Here is a 14,714-nt window from a genome sequence, read left to right on the forward strand (position 1 = left end):
GGCCGAGCCTGAGGGGGCTTTACCCTGGGAGGAGGGGGGGGGGGGGGCGACCGCTCAGACAGTCTCCTGGAGGTCACAGGTCACCTAGCTAGCCCACTCTTCTTCTTCTCTCAAGCAGAGATAACTCCCAGGGTTAGCTTGGTCCCAGTGACTGTGAAGTCTCCTGGAGCTCCTAATGATTTCTCCTCTCTACTTTCAACCCAGCAAAAGATCAGCGGGAGGGGATTTAATGATAAGCTTTGTAATGGAAAAATGCCTCATTTTGCCCATGTGTGCCTGCGTTCAGAATACAAAAAAAAAATAAAAAGAAGAAAAAAGGGAGAAGAATAAAGCTGTTTTATGAGCAATCGCTCAGCTTAGAGTCATTCAAACAACACATGTACGGAGGGGCGTACAAAAACATACACGTACAGTTTTATTTGCCGTGTTGATTGCAATTGCACACAAACGGAGGAGGAGGCTGCGTTACCACAGCTGCAAGACTTTCTACTGAAGCGTGCAGCAATGTGTCGGAGGGGTGATGGCTTTGTTTAATGATATGGCATTTCAGCAAAGCTTGGACAACAGAGAGAAGCTTTAGCTTTCGCCTTTTCATCTTCATTAGTAGAACACCAAATGAATGCATTATCCGCCATTTTTTCCCCCAGAAGAGAATGCTTTATTTTCACTCACAAATAGTTCAAAGTCATCACTTTGTTTTCGGAGAGTGAGACAGAGAGTGACAGAAGGAGTCTTACTATTGGAACATGTTTTATGTGGCAGGATTTTTCTCTCTTTGCAACATCTGGCACTAATATCGTCTGGCAGAGCTGCAGCATACTGTTCTCCACTGTACCGCTGCCATGTCCAAATTAACCAACTCCACACATTCTGCTGCCATTGAAGCCAGACGCTTCATCTCCACCTCCCCCCCTTCTCATTCGCTCGCTGAAGAGTTATGGGATAGCAGCGGTGCAATGACTTGTTTGCAGGCCTTCTCTCTTGCCTAACAAGCAGATGTGGCTGTAACCTAATGCTGATGTCATGGGCATGCAGGTTTTGTGTCTTTTCAGTGGCATACAACCTACGCTGCACTGGAACACTTACTCAATAAAGCCTGGACGTCCTGATTTAAAATGTCATGTGATGTTTTTAATTCCTTTATAAGTCCTTACTTTGTTTAGCAATTCCCACCTCATCTTCTGACATTGACAGGAGGTATGTTTGCTTTGTTAACTGCAATCAGTCATTAACAGAAGACGGTGCTTGCGGCATTTGATTTTAATGCCTGATGCAATAGTGTGGAGGAGGAATTTGAAGGCCTCGCAATGGTCTTTGTGCACAAAATAAAATGGCCCAGTCTTCAAAGCCATATTTATTAAGGCTGCCTTACCATGGAAATCAGTACCAGATGTGGGAAAAAATTTGCTCCAGAACCCCCCCCCCCCCCCCCCCCCCTCTGTAAGCTCTGAGCATAGCGGATCAGCCCAGTTTCTTTTCAACTACCAGGCTCCAGTATTTCACACTGCCACTCAGCAGACAAGCATATACAAGTACAATAACAAATGCACATACATACACAGATAACTAATCCTGCTCCAGCACCACCCTCATTCAAACAGGTGTGAAGAAACATCTATCCGAGTTATGAGCCGGTGCTGTCATTTGTGTGCCGTCAGTGGTTCATAATTACCGGTAGTTGCCTTTCTTGCTGAGCTGTTCCTTGAAGTGTCCCAGGTTGAGGCAGTGGGTCTTCATCACGCTGCGATAAGGAATCTCCTCACCACAGAAGAAGTAGGTGATCATTAGCTCTTTAGACCTGAAAATGCAAAAATGAAAACTGGTGTTAAACAGCTGCACTTGTAGGAGAAGGAGTCACATTGTTGAATGGAGACAAAGAGAATAATTAATTAAGGATGCCAACAGACAGCTGGCTCACCCAAGGGTCAAACAATTAAAACTAAAAGAGGCCTCACAGTCAGGTGGCTGTAGCTTATCATCAAACACTCAACAACAAATGTACAAAGGGGGCCAATGATTTGAGTTACCAAGGGGCTACTTAGCACATCTTTGTTGGGTCCAGTGGTAAGTGTGTGTGTGTGTGTGTGTGTGTGTTGGGAGACGGGTGGGTAGTTAGGATTCCGTATTAAAGCATGTTTAATCTTAAATGATTAAAAAGCGAGAGAAGAGGAGTTCAAAGACATAGCTATGCTGACTCACAACATCTCTTTGAAGGGGAGAGCGAGAAAATCTGTGAGGGAGAGGCTGAAAACACAAGCTCGGAGAGAGAGAGAGAGAGAGAGAGAGGAAAACCTAAAAAAAAAAGTGTCTAAGTGTATGAGAAATGAAATGTGGAAAGCTTAATAGCTAGAAAGCGATTGAGAAAGAAATGAAGAAAGGTTGAGCTATAGAAAGAACCCCGTACTCGTCTGCTTGGAGTCCGGGGCTGGCTAGCGGGCTGCCTGCAGTGGGGAAGGCTGCTGCTGGATGGCTCCTGTCTCTCTGAAGGCTGCTGGCTCCTGTTGAATGCCTGTTAAAAAAAAAAACAGACATCAATGACTAATCAATAATGACATCAACAGGAAGGGAAACCACTAAACTGGACTGGACTATGCAAAACAGCGTATTCTAAATGTGGTCAGTGAAATGTGGAAGATGGGGAACATGTTGGCAGTTTTGGTTCTATATGTAAATCTGTGTGTACCTTTGTTTCGGTGGCTTGGAGACCTCTTCTAGTCTGCGGCAGGCCTCCTCAAGCTGTGCCAGGGTGTTGGGTGGGGGCAGGGGTGGCATGGCCGGGTCCTGGATGAACGGGTGGCCTGGGTGGTGGCCACGGAGGTGAGCCCCACTGCCAATGCCGCCTCCACCCCAAGAGGAGTGAGTCCGACCGGGCGGAGTCTTGGAGTCGAGCGGGTTGGACTTCTTTAGGCCTTGAGTGCTGTTAGGATAAAAAAATGGCCAACGTGAGCTGGAAACTCGAGACACAAATGAGGATGTGGCGACTCCTGACCGAAACCCACCTGTGTGGCTTGTGCTTGCCCTGCCTCTCACTCTCCAGGATCCACTGCCAAACATTCTGAGAGCGGTCGGTGGCATCTAGGGGAAGACGTGGCGAAGACACGCCCTCGTCGGTGTCTTTGACTGGTCGTCTGGACAAAGTGCTGCAGCGACTGGAGGAAGAAGGAGAGGCAAGTTAGGACCATGGAACAGCTTTTCCATGTGGGAAAATTCAAAAAAATCTAAGGTACTAAGGGCTACTGCACAAATTTGACAGACAGCTAGTCTCAGCGGAGTTTAGAAGTTACACTCACGCAGGGATGAAGTCGGAATAATTGGCGCCCCCTGGAGGGCAGAGGCACTGCACGCGCTGAGCCGCCTCGGCCTCAATCTGCTCCTTGGTCTTGACGCCAGCGTGGTGGTGGTGAATGTAGTGGTGGTGGATGTGCTTAGTGGACTGCTTGCCTGTCATCAGAGCCTTGGGGGCCCCAGGATAAGCACCAAAGAAGGGCCCGTGGCCAGAGGACACCAAAGCGTCCGTCCGATCTGGGGAGCGGGAGCGCGGTGAGTGCCGAACCACACCTGGTGACTGGCAGCCAGGTGTCTTCAGCACACGGGAAAGGTGCTCGTCCAGGATCGCCTGGGGGTCTTCCTCGCATTGGCTGCCAGACGGGAAAAGAGGGTGATGGAGGGACGTGCTGCTGGTGAGGTCAACGCTCTCCTCCCTTTCCTCCTCCTAGACAGGCAAAGAAAAGAGTAAGAAAGTTAAGGCGATTGAGAAAACCTTCATACACAGTCACATGTGGAAAAGGCAGCAAGCCGAGGAATTCATGTCTCAACTTACACCAACTTATATCTATCGTCCTGTGAAGTCAGTGAGAGCAAACGCCTGGATAACTTGATTTGAGTTTCCTTTTTGCCGCACTGTTATCTTCGCTAACAGGCTTTGGGTGCGCTTCATCTATAATGCAGAGTGTGCCTGTGCTGCACAAAGAGACTGGCACTACACATACTCAGCAAACGTGCCACTGGAGAGTATCTAAGTGCTAACTATTTGAAGGAGCTTCAAGTGTGTCTCGAAACATAAGTTTGAAAGTTCCTCCAGATGAAGGAGTGGAGGACAGAGAGGAAAAGGGAAGAAGTAGCTAAAACCAAGACAGACTTTCAAATCCCTTGGTCTTTCCCCTGTTCTTCGACATACTAAAGCTGGCATAAAGGCGTTTGTAGTGCAATATGGAACTCGGATACAAGTTAGAATTTCCAAGTGGTAGCCCAGCTTAATATTGGTGGAAGTGTCAGGCTGTTGAGAACAGGTTTGTGTGCATCCGTACCTCCTGGATCTGCTGCAGCCTCTCCTCCAACGAGCTCATGGTGTCCTGCTCTCGCTTCAGCTTCTCCAGCCGCGATATGAGCTGGGCAGCAAAGGCTGAGGGCTCAACGGGGGTCATCTCCTTAGGCAGCCGATGTGTCCTCTGCAGGATAAACAACACAGGGGGGGAAGGACAATTTAGTGTCTGTGTGCGCGAGAGTGTAACCGCGTAGTGCTTTTGACGGGACGCAATATGTTGCATTAATCCACCATCCTGTCTCGTTCCAAAAAAAGCCTGCTACTATTCCAAAAAGGGCCTAATCCAGATGCCCTTGCCCTCGAGCTAACCTGAACCTTCTCCGCCGCCCATCCCTCCCCAGATCTTCTCATACCCAGTGCCCTTGGCAGTGCCAGGCTGGTGGGTGAGGAGGAGAGAAGGGGGTAGCGATGGCGGGGTAGCAGTTGGTCTCGCTTGGAGGGGAGGCCCCCTGCCTGCACCCTCTGTAGCCCGACCAAGCCATCAGCTAGGCAGCCTCTGAAGTCAGCAAACTTCAAAGGGCCCTTGTCAAACATCAAACGCACACTAGGGGTGGGAGGGACACGCGGCTTTAAATCTCCGAATAAAAGCCAGATATCGACAGAGAAGAGAGTGAGGAGAGGGGAATAAAAAAAAAAGGGGAGAGGGGGACAAAATTAACAGCATGAAAAAAGAGGGAGAGGATTGAGATGTGCGTTAGTAAAGTGGCAATGGTGGCAGAGAGAGAGAGAGAGAGAGAGAGAGACAGAAGGAGGGAAAAGAGGGAGGGAGAGGATAGAGGAGTCAAATACTGGGAAGATCTGAGGGGAAGTAGTAATTTATTTCCCGGCTGCATGCAGGGCAGCTCAGAGGTACTCTAGTCACATTATCCTCCGTTTTCTTTAACTATATGCACCGGCTTCTCTCTCTCCCTTTCTTACTTTTTTGTTATTTGGCACACTGGCTTTCTTGATTTTGACTCTTTTTTTGTTGTTGCTCTCATCTCTTTGTAGACACGATGAAGGGAAGAAGAAGAAAGGCAAGCAGAGCTGCTGGCAAAGGAGCGCCAGCCCTGCACGGGGCCCCCGCTGCCTGGGGCTGGTGCATCATGGGAGACAGAGCCATCTCCAAATCAGGAGGGAGACATTAAAGGAGTGCAAGTGGGAAAGGAAAAGAGAGAGAGAGAGAAAGATTGAGAGAGAGAAAAGACAGAGAGAAGGCGGAACAGACTGACAATTGCATGCACACAACACACAACTCCTCCATATACACATACCTGTGTTTGGATATGAAGACAAAAGAATTTTACTTTTCTTTTCTTGCCTCAAACAGACCCACCCCCTAACCTGTGTCAATCTGGGATAACCCAGTTCCTTAAACCTTCAGCAGGTCAACAAAATCAAGAATTCAAAGCACATACGCCGTATGACCTAAATACTAATGGGACCAGATATCAGGGTGGGAGTAGACGAAAGTGGAATTGAATAGTGATTGGGCTCGTATTCATCTGCTGGGATGTAAACTGTAGTTTCAAAGAGTAATCTTAATGTTACCATTAACACCGTATCAGTTATTGCCTATGCTATAACCACAGCTATCATAAAACATAAGACGCTATGACGCTCTGTGACATACTACAGTAGCTGAGACGGAACACAAAGATGACAACACAAGTTTATATTTACAGCCCTACAGAAGCTTCTGGGAAGAGGAGGGGGGGGGGGGGTTGAAACAGCAGCAGAAGAAGTGAAGTGGTATGCAAATCCTGCCTTTCATTTACCGTAGCTTTTATATGAAAATGAGCCGGGGAATGAAATATAGTATTCTGTCACAACACGAGCTCTGAAAAAAAAATAAAGTAAAGCACAACTCCTCGAGGGAATCAGGACCCAGTTGTCTGTTAGCGTGTAAAAGTTTGAGCGTAGCAGATTACAAAAAAAAGGAAACACTGAGACAGGAAGTAGAACTTAAGGAAGTAGAACTTACAGGAAAGTGGGGTAGCGTTATTTGGCCATTGATCTTGACACTGCGATGGATCTCTCGCTGGAGTTGCTTCTTAGTGCCCAGCTTATATGGAGGGATTCCATCTCTGTTAAAACACAAAAGATATTACATGTTAAAAAAAATACACTCAAATGACTCTTATTTACAATTGATCTTGTAGTTGTTGTTGTTTTTTCATCATTTACTGCATCTCATCATGCAGGTCACAATACCTCCACACCAACTGTTGGTGCATTAGCACCATTAGCCAATCTTTGTGGAGAAAGAGCCCTTAGGAGACAGTTCATCATTGAAGTGACCGACACAACACCACTCAGTAACCACCCACCAGGCACATTACATCTAAATCAAAAGGCCACAGAGCCCTTGAAGCCAAGGCAACAAAAACACACATAACAAAACACGGCAGAACAATGGTAGAGATATGCTAAACATCCCACTGTGGGCTTCAAAAGAAGAGCCTCACCGATAAGATTACATCGGCGCTTGTCAACTCTGACAGCGGTTGTTTAAAAAGCAGACAAATTAGCGCTGAACTCAGTTGCCGATTAGGATAGGAAACCACAACAGGCTAGCGAATGCCGCTTAAGTTCTGCTGGCTTTGTAGCTCTGATAAATTAATATAAAACTAGAGATTTAGCTCGGAATTCAAACAGTCTCCGGACAATTTAGCATTTATTCTCCATTTTTCATTCTGTGTCTGCTAGCTTTTTTTTCCTCAGTCAGCTGCCACTTAAGCTGGGCCAATTATCTTGGCCGTTTTGGCTGCTCAGAAGTGTCTGACCTAGCCCAAACGTTACTTTTTCTGCTGCCTCTTTGAAATCTCACACTCATGCACATATGCACCCACTGCCATCTTCGTTTGGCAAGCACTGTGCTGTGAGCCTCTGATCTCAGCAACATCAAAAGGCTGGTTTGTAAGATAAGGTAATGTTTGAAGTTGGTGCAGCAGCATTCCCCAGCGTCCAAGTAAATCCATAAATAAGATATAAGCAAAAAGAGAAAAAAAAAATCCCCCCCCCCCCCCCGCCCCTTCTTCCACCCCCCCTTCCCAAATCCTCCTCTTCTTGTTCTTTATCTGGGAAATGAGATTCAAATTCGCAGTGTGCCTTTTAACCACTGTTAAAAGGACACACTAATCAAATTGTTCTGTCGAATGAGGGAGGAAGAAGCTGCATTTTTTACTAAAATCAGATAGGGGTGCGGAGAAACGGGAGCTGGGGACAAGGGCAGGAGAGATCGCTGTGTCAAAGACCTTGGTGGGAACTATTAAAAGAATATGACTTTGACACATCACGGTGTTCAGCAGTGAATCTAGTTTTCTTCTGTATTCCCCTAAACAGGTTCTGCAAGTCACATCGTCAGGGAGAATCAGATACTGGAGCCAGGCGGCTGATATCACCCGTGTTGCAGCAAACCTTCTTGTAGGTGGAGCCTACTACCAAAATCAACGCTTCACAAACCGTCCCCTCGAGATTACAAGCCATCATCCCTCAAGGTGCAGGAAGAAACACAGGAAACTCTTCAAAAGTGAAACTCAACAGCCCAGAGGAACTTGAGCGCTAACAAGAACCCCAAACCTAGCGGGCAAAACGGCACAAAGCTCGCAACTTCCCAATCACTGACTATGTTTTTATCAATCCAAACGGTCTCCACCCTGGCGAACCATGTGACGGCTGGGTGCTTTGTCCAGGTTGGGAAAGAGAAAACAGCCGTGGGCTCTTTCATGGTTTCATGGGCCCTTACTTTATGGGGATCTCCTATTCAGTTGTGCAAGTCATTTTCAAAGCAGCCAGCCACCCTCTTATCCCCCTAAGCTCCCCTCACCTAACAATAGGCTGAAAGCGATTCAGTTAAGCCCTTTATACTCCGTGCACTTTATTTTCTCACTCCCTTGCACTTCGAGCCCAACCACTCCTGCTATTGGCTCCGGCGGGTGGAGGAGAGAGGCTGTGGAGGGTTGGGTGAGTGAGGTGATATTTTTTTGGGGGTGCCCTCGTCTGGCCAGGGGGAGTTCCTCATGCCTTGTCCCAAGGTCTAGAAATGAGTAACCCCTGTGAAAGCCTCACAGACACATGATCTCAGCACGCCGCAGAGGCCAGTGGCAGGAAACCGACCCACCATGTGAGTAAGCCTCCTTTCATTTGGTGCCAACATTTTTCAATGAGTTTGTCTTGAGGCCCGAATGGCCATTTCCCTCCCCCTCTCCTCCAGCTCTTCAAAGGGAAAAAGCGATTAGATAATATGAAAAAAAAACAAGTCTGTTGTGGCAGAAGGGTGGGTGGGATAGATACATTTCAACTTTGAGGAAAATGAGGCAACGCCCCCACCCACATCAAGACGTTCTCTCTCTTTTTTCACCCTTCTCTCCAGCCTGCAACGCATCAGAATAAACTTCAAAAGGTCCTCAGACATAATGACTTCCCCAGAGTTGTCTCCCTGGAGGCCACAGTAACAACTACACATTAATAGAATTACCTGGAGTCAATCATAGAGGATAATTAAAATACATTACGGACCATTATTTCGCAACAGTGCAGCCCCTTGGCCTGAGGAAATGCTGACTCTGTTGGACTACAAGGCCAACTATTTTTCCTGGAAAGGTGTTGACTGAACCTTGGTCCAGGCACGTTCGGATGCTATTGAAACAATAAAATTCAGAGCTTTGGCCGGGGTCAACTGAAGGGAAATACGCCATTTAAAGTTGCTACGTAATCTGGGTTGAAATGAAACTGAGCAATCAACTTTTGGATTTCAATAACAACAACAAAAACACTTACACACTACTGTCCGTCATGGACATGGAATCGTCCGTCGTAGCATCACTGGAGATCTCGCTGTCGTTGGCACTGGTGGCAGGGGCAAAAATGTAGCCGGAGTTGACAAAGTAGGGGCTGGCGGGGTCTCCTCGACGGTGGGACCTGCAAAAAAAAGACCCAGGAATAAATTTGCCGTGTTTTAATGTGATGTCCCTTTCGGCTGCTGTGTGAAATGAAGACAGTGGAGAGATTTGACAGCTGTATAAAGTTTACTTGCTTTGTGTTTCCTGTTTCTGTTATTCATTTTATCACTTTTTTAAAGGCCAATGTGACAGCTTGGAGCTGTTTTGTTGTGATATTCTTTAGATTTCTGCAATTAAAGTCACTTTCGTGAGACTTTAGAGGTAAGAGGAATGTGACAACAATATTAGAGATGGAGGTATGGGTTCTCTTACATTTCCCTCCTCCCTCACATACAGGGGTTGTGTGTTGGGGGGGGGGGGGGGGGGGGGGGGTTTGAGTGGCTGAAGTGAGCAGCCTGCCTGTGTATGAATGAACAACAGCATTTCCCCTTCTCTCTTGTGCTATCTCCCCACCCTTTTGTTTGGGCCAGGCCCATCCATGCTCCTGCACTTTTCCCATTCTGAAACTCCACTCTCTCTTTCCTTGGAGTGTTGTCTCGTCCACACTCTCCCACTTCTATCTCTCCCTCCCTCTCTCTCTCTCTCTCTCTCTCTCTCTCTCTCTCTCTATCATCCAGTCTGGGGCCCCTCCTTTACCCTGCTTTCCTTTCTAAAGTCTCTCCCTCTCTCTGTCTTTCTACTCTCTCCTGCTGTGTTGCATTCCTGTTTCAGTAGTGAAGGGGGTGGACAAGGAAGAGGGAGGGAAGAAGAGGAAGGGGGAACTTGAGCTTTAGAGAGGGAGGGAGAGAGGGAAAGGGGGAAGGAGGGCCCCTTTCTTTATGAGAATGCCTTCTGCCGGGAGTGCTGAGAGGAGAACCCCAGCATGACTAAAGCCGTAGGCCCCGAGCACAAACCTGACCTTTGGAAGGTCCGCGCAAAGAGTCAGGTATTTAGCACAGCTGGGCTCTCTGTCCCCCCCCCCCCCTGCTCTCTTTCTCCATCTCTTTTCTTTCTTTCATGATCCCCCCCTTCCTGTCTTTCCCCCTTCCCCTCCTCTTGTCTCTCCCTGTCTCTCTCCAAAGCATGCTTAGTCTCTGTCAGACAGATTCTTTTTTTTTTTTTTTTCAAAAAGCAGAGATAAAAGTGCTGGATAGAAAAGAAAGAGGAAGAAAAAACACTGAGACACACGCACACACAATCTATGGCAAAGTGGGGATTGGTGGTTGAAGCTGCGGAACTGAGCTGAGGATGTTTTGTTGTTGTGTTTTTCTATCACTTTGGAGTTGGGCTTTGGAGGTTTTCTCAGAAAAAGAGAGGAAAAAAGGAATCTGTGCAGTGGCAAAATTAGTTCCACATGTTTGAGATGGAAATTGGTTGACCTAAAGAGATGGTGAGGGGCAGGGGGAAAGGGGGAGAGCGCGGGTGACGGAAAGGAGAAAGAGGGGGCTCTCTCCCTCCCAATTTTCTTTCAGTAAAAAACAAGAATGCGGGGGATCACACCAGGAAACCAGGAGATGCCCACATGTCAACAAACCCTGTGCTTATTGGTTCCTAACTCAACATGGGCCCTTTCAAGAAAATGAGAAACTGTGCTATGATGTTATCTGACATCTGCTCACATGAAGGAAGAAATCATCAAGGGAGTGTTTAGGTTGAGTTATTAGACTTAGTCAATTCGTTTTTTTTTTACTCTGTTATTAAAATCATGATTTCCAGTCCCACTAAATGTTTCGTGAACTTCAGCAGGAAAGTATGGATTATCTATGAATTGCCATTTTCTACCAAAACAAAGCAACAAGACATTGTTCAAACTCCTATAAGAAACAACTGCGTCCAGATGTGCGGACAAAGTAGTAACTTTTTAAGTGCCCTTTGATGCAAGCTCATGCATAAAATCCAGTTTTTGAAAATGTTCCTGGCTTGACAAGATTTCAGCTGTTGGACAATGTGTGAGACGAGCTCTCAGGAAACAGATCTCTGACCAACAGAACAATATCGCCGCTTGGCAAAAGACGGACTGCTTCAATTCTCTTAACTCTGTATTGGCATTCCTTTGGGCCAAAGAGATTGTGTGATAGTATACAACAACTATATGGCTTTGGAGTAGAACGAAAAACTAAAAACAGCGTGACTTTACAATAGCATCACACTGTTTCATGTAGCTTTAACAGACATGAGGCTTGGTGTCTGAGTTTGTGCCTGAACCGGAGGAAGGGTTTCAAAGCACAGGAAACTTGGGCAAGCCAGCAGAGGGCTGCCTGCAAGACACCATTTACTTAAAAGGAAGGCTCAGATCCATTGATGTTTTTTACCCACCCCGCTCCTCCACCCCTCCAACCCCTTGACTAACTGCGAGGCAGGAGGGCACAAATACACAGGCATGTTCCTCTGAGACTCTTTGATCAAGTGCCTTTATCTCTCGCTTACGCATTTGTGAAAACTGCCACATATCCACTGTAGTTTAACTAATGAAGGACTCACGAGGAGAGTAAGCAAGAGGCTACTAAAAAGCACACACACACACACACACACTCACTAAAATGTAACAACACAGGCATGCATGCTCTTACCTGCAACTATTCTCCAGCACTTCAGCTGCTGTCCGGATGGTAGCAGTAGCCCTCAGGGTTTTCGCAGACAGTCCAACCACAGACCCTAACGTTTTTGCCTTCAGGTCATTACAACTCCACTCCTCTTCCTCTATGAGAGGAGGAAGGTATCCGCACATCAGCTTCAGGCTGCCGAGGCTGCCGTGGTTCATGTACGCCGCGTTTTCGCAGCCCGTGCGCACGTATTCGAGGTATATGTCAGAGGTCAAAAACATCTGGTATGCATTCTCTTCCATGTTGGACTGGATTTCCGTCTGCGCCTGGTCAAACATGGCAGAGTCTATTTGTTGTTTCTTAATACTATCCCTTAGGAAGGTCTTGGTGGCGGGTTTTAGCTGCTTGGCGACAATGCCGTTGTTCTCGACGTACCGCTTGAAAATAACTTTGGCGACCCGCAACGTTTTGGTATCCTTTAAGTCCATTTGCCTGAAGCCATTGCAGGCGAACCAAAAGTCCAAAGTGTCCACGCAATTTTCCCGCTCCAAAAAGGTCCTAAAGAGGTGAGCGCCGTCTTGGTCGCCCAGGAGAAAATGCAGAGACTTTGTCCACCGGACTAGGGGCGAGTCCGGGGACGCGCTGCCCTCTGGCTCCCCGAGTCCATCCTCGTTCCTCCGCGGTGTGGAGCCGGGAGGCGCGGCGGCGGGAGTATCTTTAACCTTGCTCTGGGCTCTCATTTTGGCAGATCTGCTGGGGTTGTAGCATGACGCCTCTCCCTCCTCCCCCGGTACCGGAGGACGAGGAGCATCTTCTCGGAAGCTACTGCTGATGTGCTCCGTAAGCGCCCTGCTCATGGCTCCAGCTCCGGTTGCCTGTGTGAGAGTGCCGTCGTGCCTCCACTGAGCTCCAGCCTAATCCTCCTCACTCTCTAAAAGCAGCGGGGGAGCTACTCAGCTCCTCTTCACTCTGAAACACAAAGTATTGATCTAATCAAAGCCAGATCCTGCTGAACTTCAAAGAAAGACATCAAGTAAACAGTCCCTTTCAAAAAAAAAAAACTCGCCGGGTTCACAGAGAAAGGAAATATGAAAGGCTCTTTTCGTTTCATTTATCTATTTATAATCTAAATGAGAGATCAACCTACATTCTCAACGTGCATTGATCTGTCACATCAAAAATACATTTTACAAGAGTAATCATCTCACACAGTCCCATTCTTCACCAAAAACCGCATTCTCACAACTGTGGCTTACACGTGTTTTCCTAACGAGTCCATGTCACAGGCTTCAACTCCAATTAATTCCCAATCTGTTTCGGACGACCGTACCCTACCCCTGTCTGCATCACACGCACACACACACGCGCACACGCACACACAGAATCGTTTCCACTCGGAGCCCACACTTGTCCTCACCATCCCAGAAATGTACAGACAAGAGTGGAAATGCATCTGATCTGCACCACAATGACCTTAAACGTATAGTAATGCACGAGGGCTAAAAAGCCCCGCGGGAAAAGTCAGTCGCTCATGCGTAAAATGGAAGCGATCAATCGCCTTAATGCTGCCCAAGATAGGCTATTACAGGACATTATTAAAGCCATAGTTCCGGTAACGTGTCTGAACTACCAACGCGGCAGAAAGACTCGATATGTTAAAACTCGTAGCCTATAGGAGCTGGATATTTTTTAATCGGAGCCTCAGCGCCACATCTAAAGAGACTTGTTACCTTAAACGGACACGCGGCTAATACGACATAAACTGTGTGGTTTTGCGGTCACAAATCCTCAACAATATTTCATACAGTCTAATAGGGCAATGTAACTCTACAGCATAATATGACCGATTCTAAAAAATCCAGTGGATGAAGGCGGAATAAGCGTGCGTAAAACAAACCTACCATCGCAGAGCATATCCAACCAGAGTAAAAAACCCGTTAAAAAGTTGAACTATTACTCCGTTTACAGTAGAGTCTAATACAGTCCCAAACTCTCGCAGCAGTAATCCAGCACAAAAAAAAGCGACAAAGGACTATTTAAAGCCTTCGTCGTGCCACATGTGTCCTATCTCGCTGCAAAACAAGCTCTGTAGTTTGATGTACCCTGTCCCATTCAACAACTGACCTCAGAGTAGGCAGGCTCAGTCCCTATGTAGATCATCGGGGGTGTCAAAATCTGGAGGAGGTAAAAGAGGAGGTGGAGGGGGGGCTCCGGGCTCCGATTGAAGAATACATCCCACTTTTTTTCCCCAGCTAGAAGACGCACCACCCGACAAATATTCGTTTTTTTTATCTGAGCTACACATTCATACACACACACACACACACACACACATAAGCTTCTTATCTATCTCACCGTATTTCTCGCCCACAAACAAGAAACATAGCCCGCATTTCTCAACTTCAAAGCTCAGCAGCAGCACATCAAAGCGGCCAAGAGAGGGGGCCTGTGGAACAGCTTTCCGACAACTTACCATCCATGTACCCGAGTAGCCTCCCTTTTTGAAAACGGGAGAGTAAAGTAGTCCAACAACAGGCTGTGCCTGTAACCGCTTCTGCGTTGTCCTCTGCCCTGTACCGTCCTATCACACTGGACGAGTTTTTAATACAGCTGCAAATAAAGGGAGAGAAACGTTTCGCCCTCGACATTTTCTCCCCAGGTAGTGTTTCAAGAAGTCATACAGCAGGCGGTATAAATCCTCGGGGCTGTTTCTAAACCAACTGGGCTGAAGGTTTAACTGTGGACTTCAAAGTAACGAACCGCTGGCCTGGTCCCGGAAGATACATAAAAACACAGCGCCTCGTCTTCGCGGCAAACCAACGAAATAACACACAAATAAAACGACCTACAATACAGATAAATAAAGGGAAACGGCTACAAATTATAGCATTTGTCAGCTCATCTGTTCCTCGTTTGCAACCCCGTGCGTGTAGACGTTCATTAACGTTTCATAAACTTTTCAAGACAGGGAAAGGATTTACATGT

General features: G+C 47.1%; 1 protein-coding gene across 3 annotated transcripts in view; it reads right to left on the bottom strand.

Moving 5' to 3' along the window:
• The window catches only part of LOC306695452 (axin-2-like), a 16,791-nt gene extending 2,391 nt beyond the window's left edge, over nt 1-14,400 (bottom strand). Inside the window, exons 1-10 of one of the 3 annotated variants that reach the window (XM_079158695.1) lie at nt 14,203-14,400; nt 11,757-12,698; nt 9,086-9,226; nt 6,288-6,390; nt 4,308-4,448; nt 3,291-3,712; nt 3,000-3,149; nt 2,684-2,917; nt 2,405-2,509; nt 1,673-1,798 (exon numbers count right to left, since the gene is read on the bottom strand). In XM_079158695.1, coding sequence (XP_079014821.1) covers nt 1,673-1,798; nt 2,405-2,509; nt 2,684-2,917; nt 3,000-3,149; nt 3,291-3,712; nt 4,308-4,448; nt 6,288-6,390; nt 9,086-9,226; nt 11,757-12,586 — 2,252 coding nt within the window. In that variant the 5' untranslated portion in view covers nt 12,587-12,698; nt 14,203-14,400. Of the gene's footprint in view, nt 1-1,672; nt 1,799-2,404; nt 2,510-2,683; nt 2,918-2,999; nt 3,150-3,290; nt 3,713-4,307; nt 4,449-6,287; nt 6,391-9,085; nt 9,227-11,756; nt 12,699-13,630; nt 13,721-13,853; nt 13,952-14,202 lie in introns of those variants that run through there. The other 2 variants (XM_079158697.1, XM_079158696.1) reach the window with 2 other exon arrangements.
• Nucleotides 14,401-14,714: the final 314 nt, after the last annotated feature.

This window comes from Pholis gunnellus (genome assembly GCF_910591455.1).
Source record: "Pholis gunnellus genome assembly, chromosome: 5".
Classification (NCBI taxonomy): Eukaryota; Metazoa; Chordata; class Actinopteri; order Perciformes; family Pholidae; genus Pholis; species Pholis gunnellus.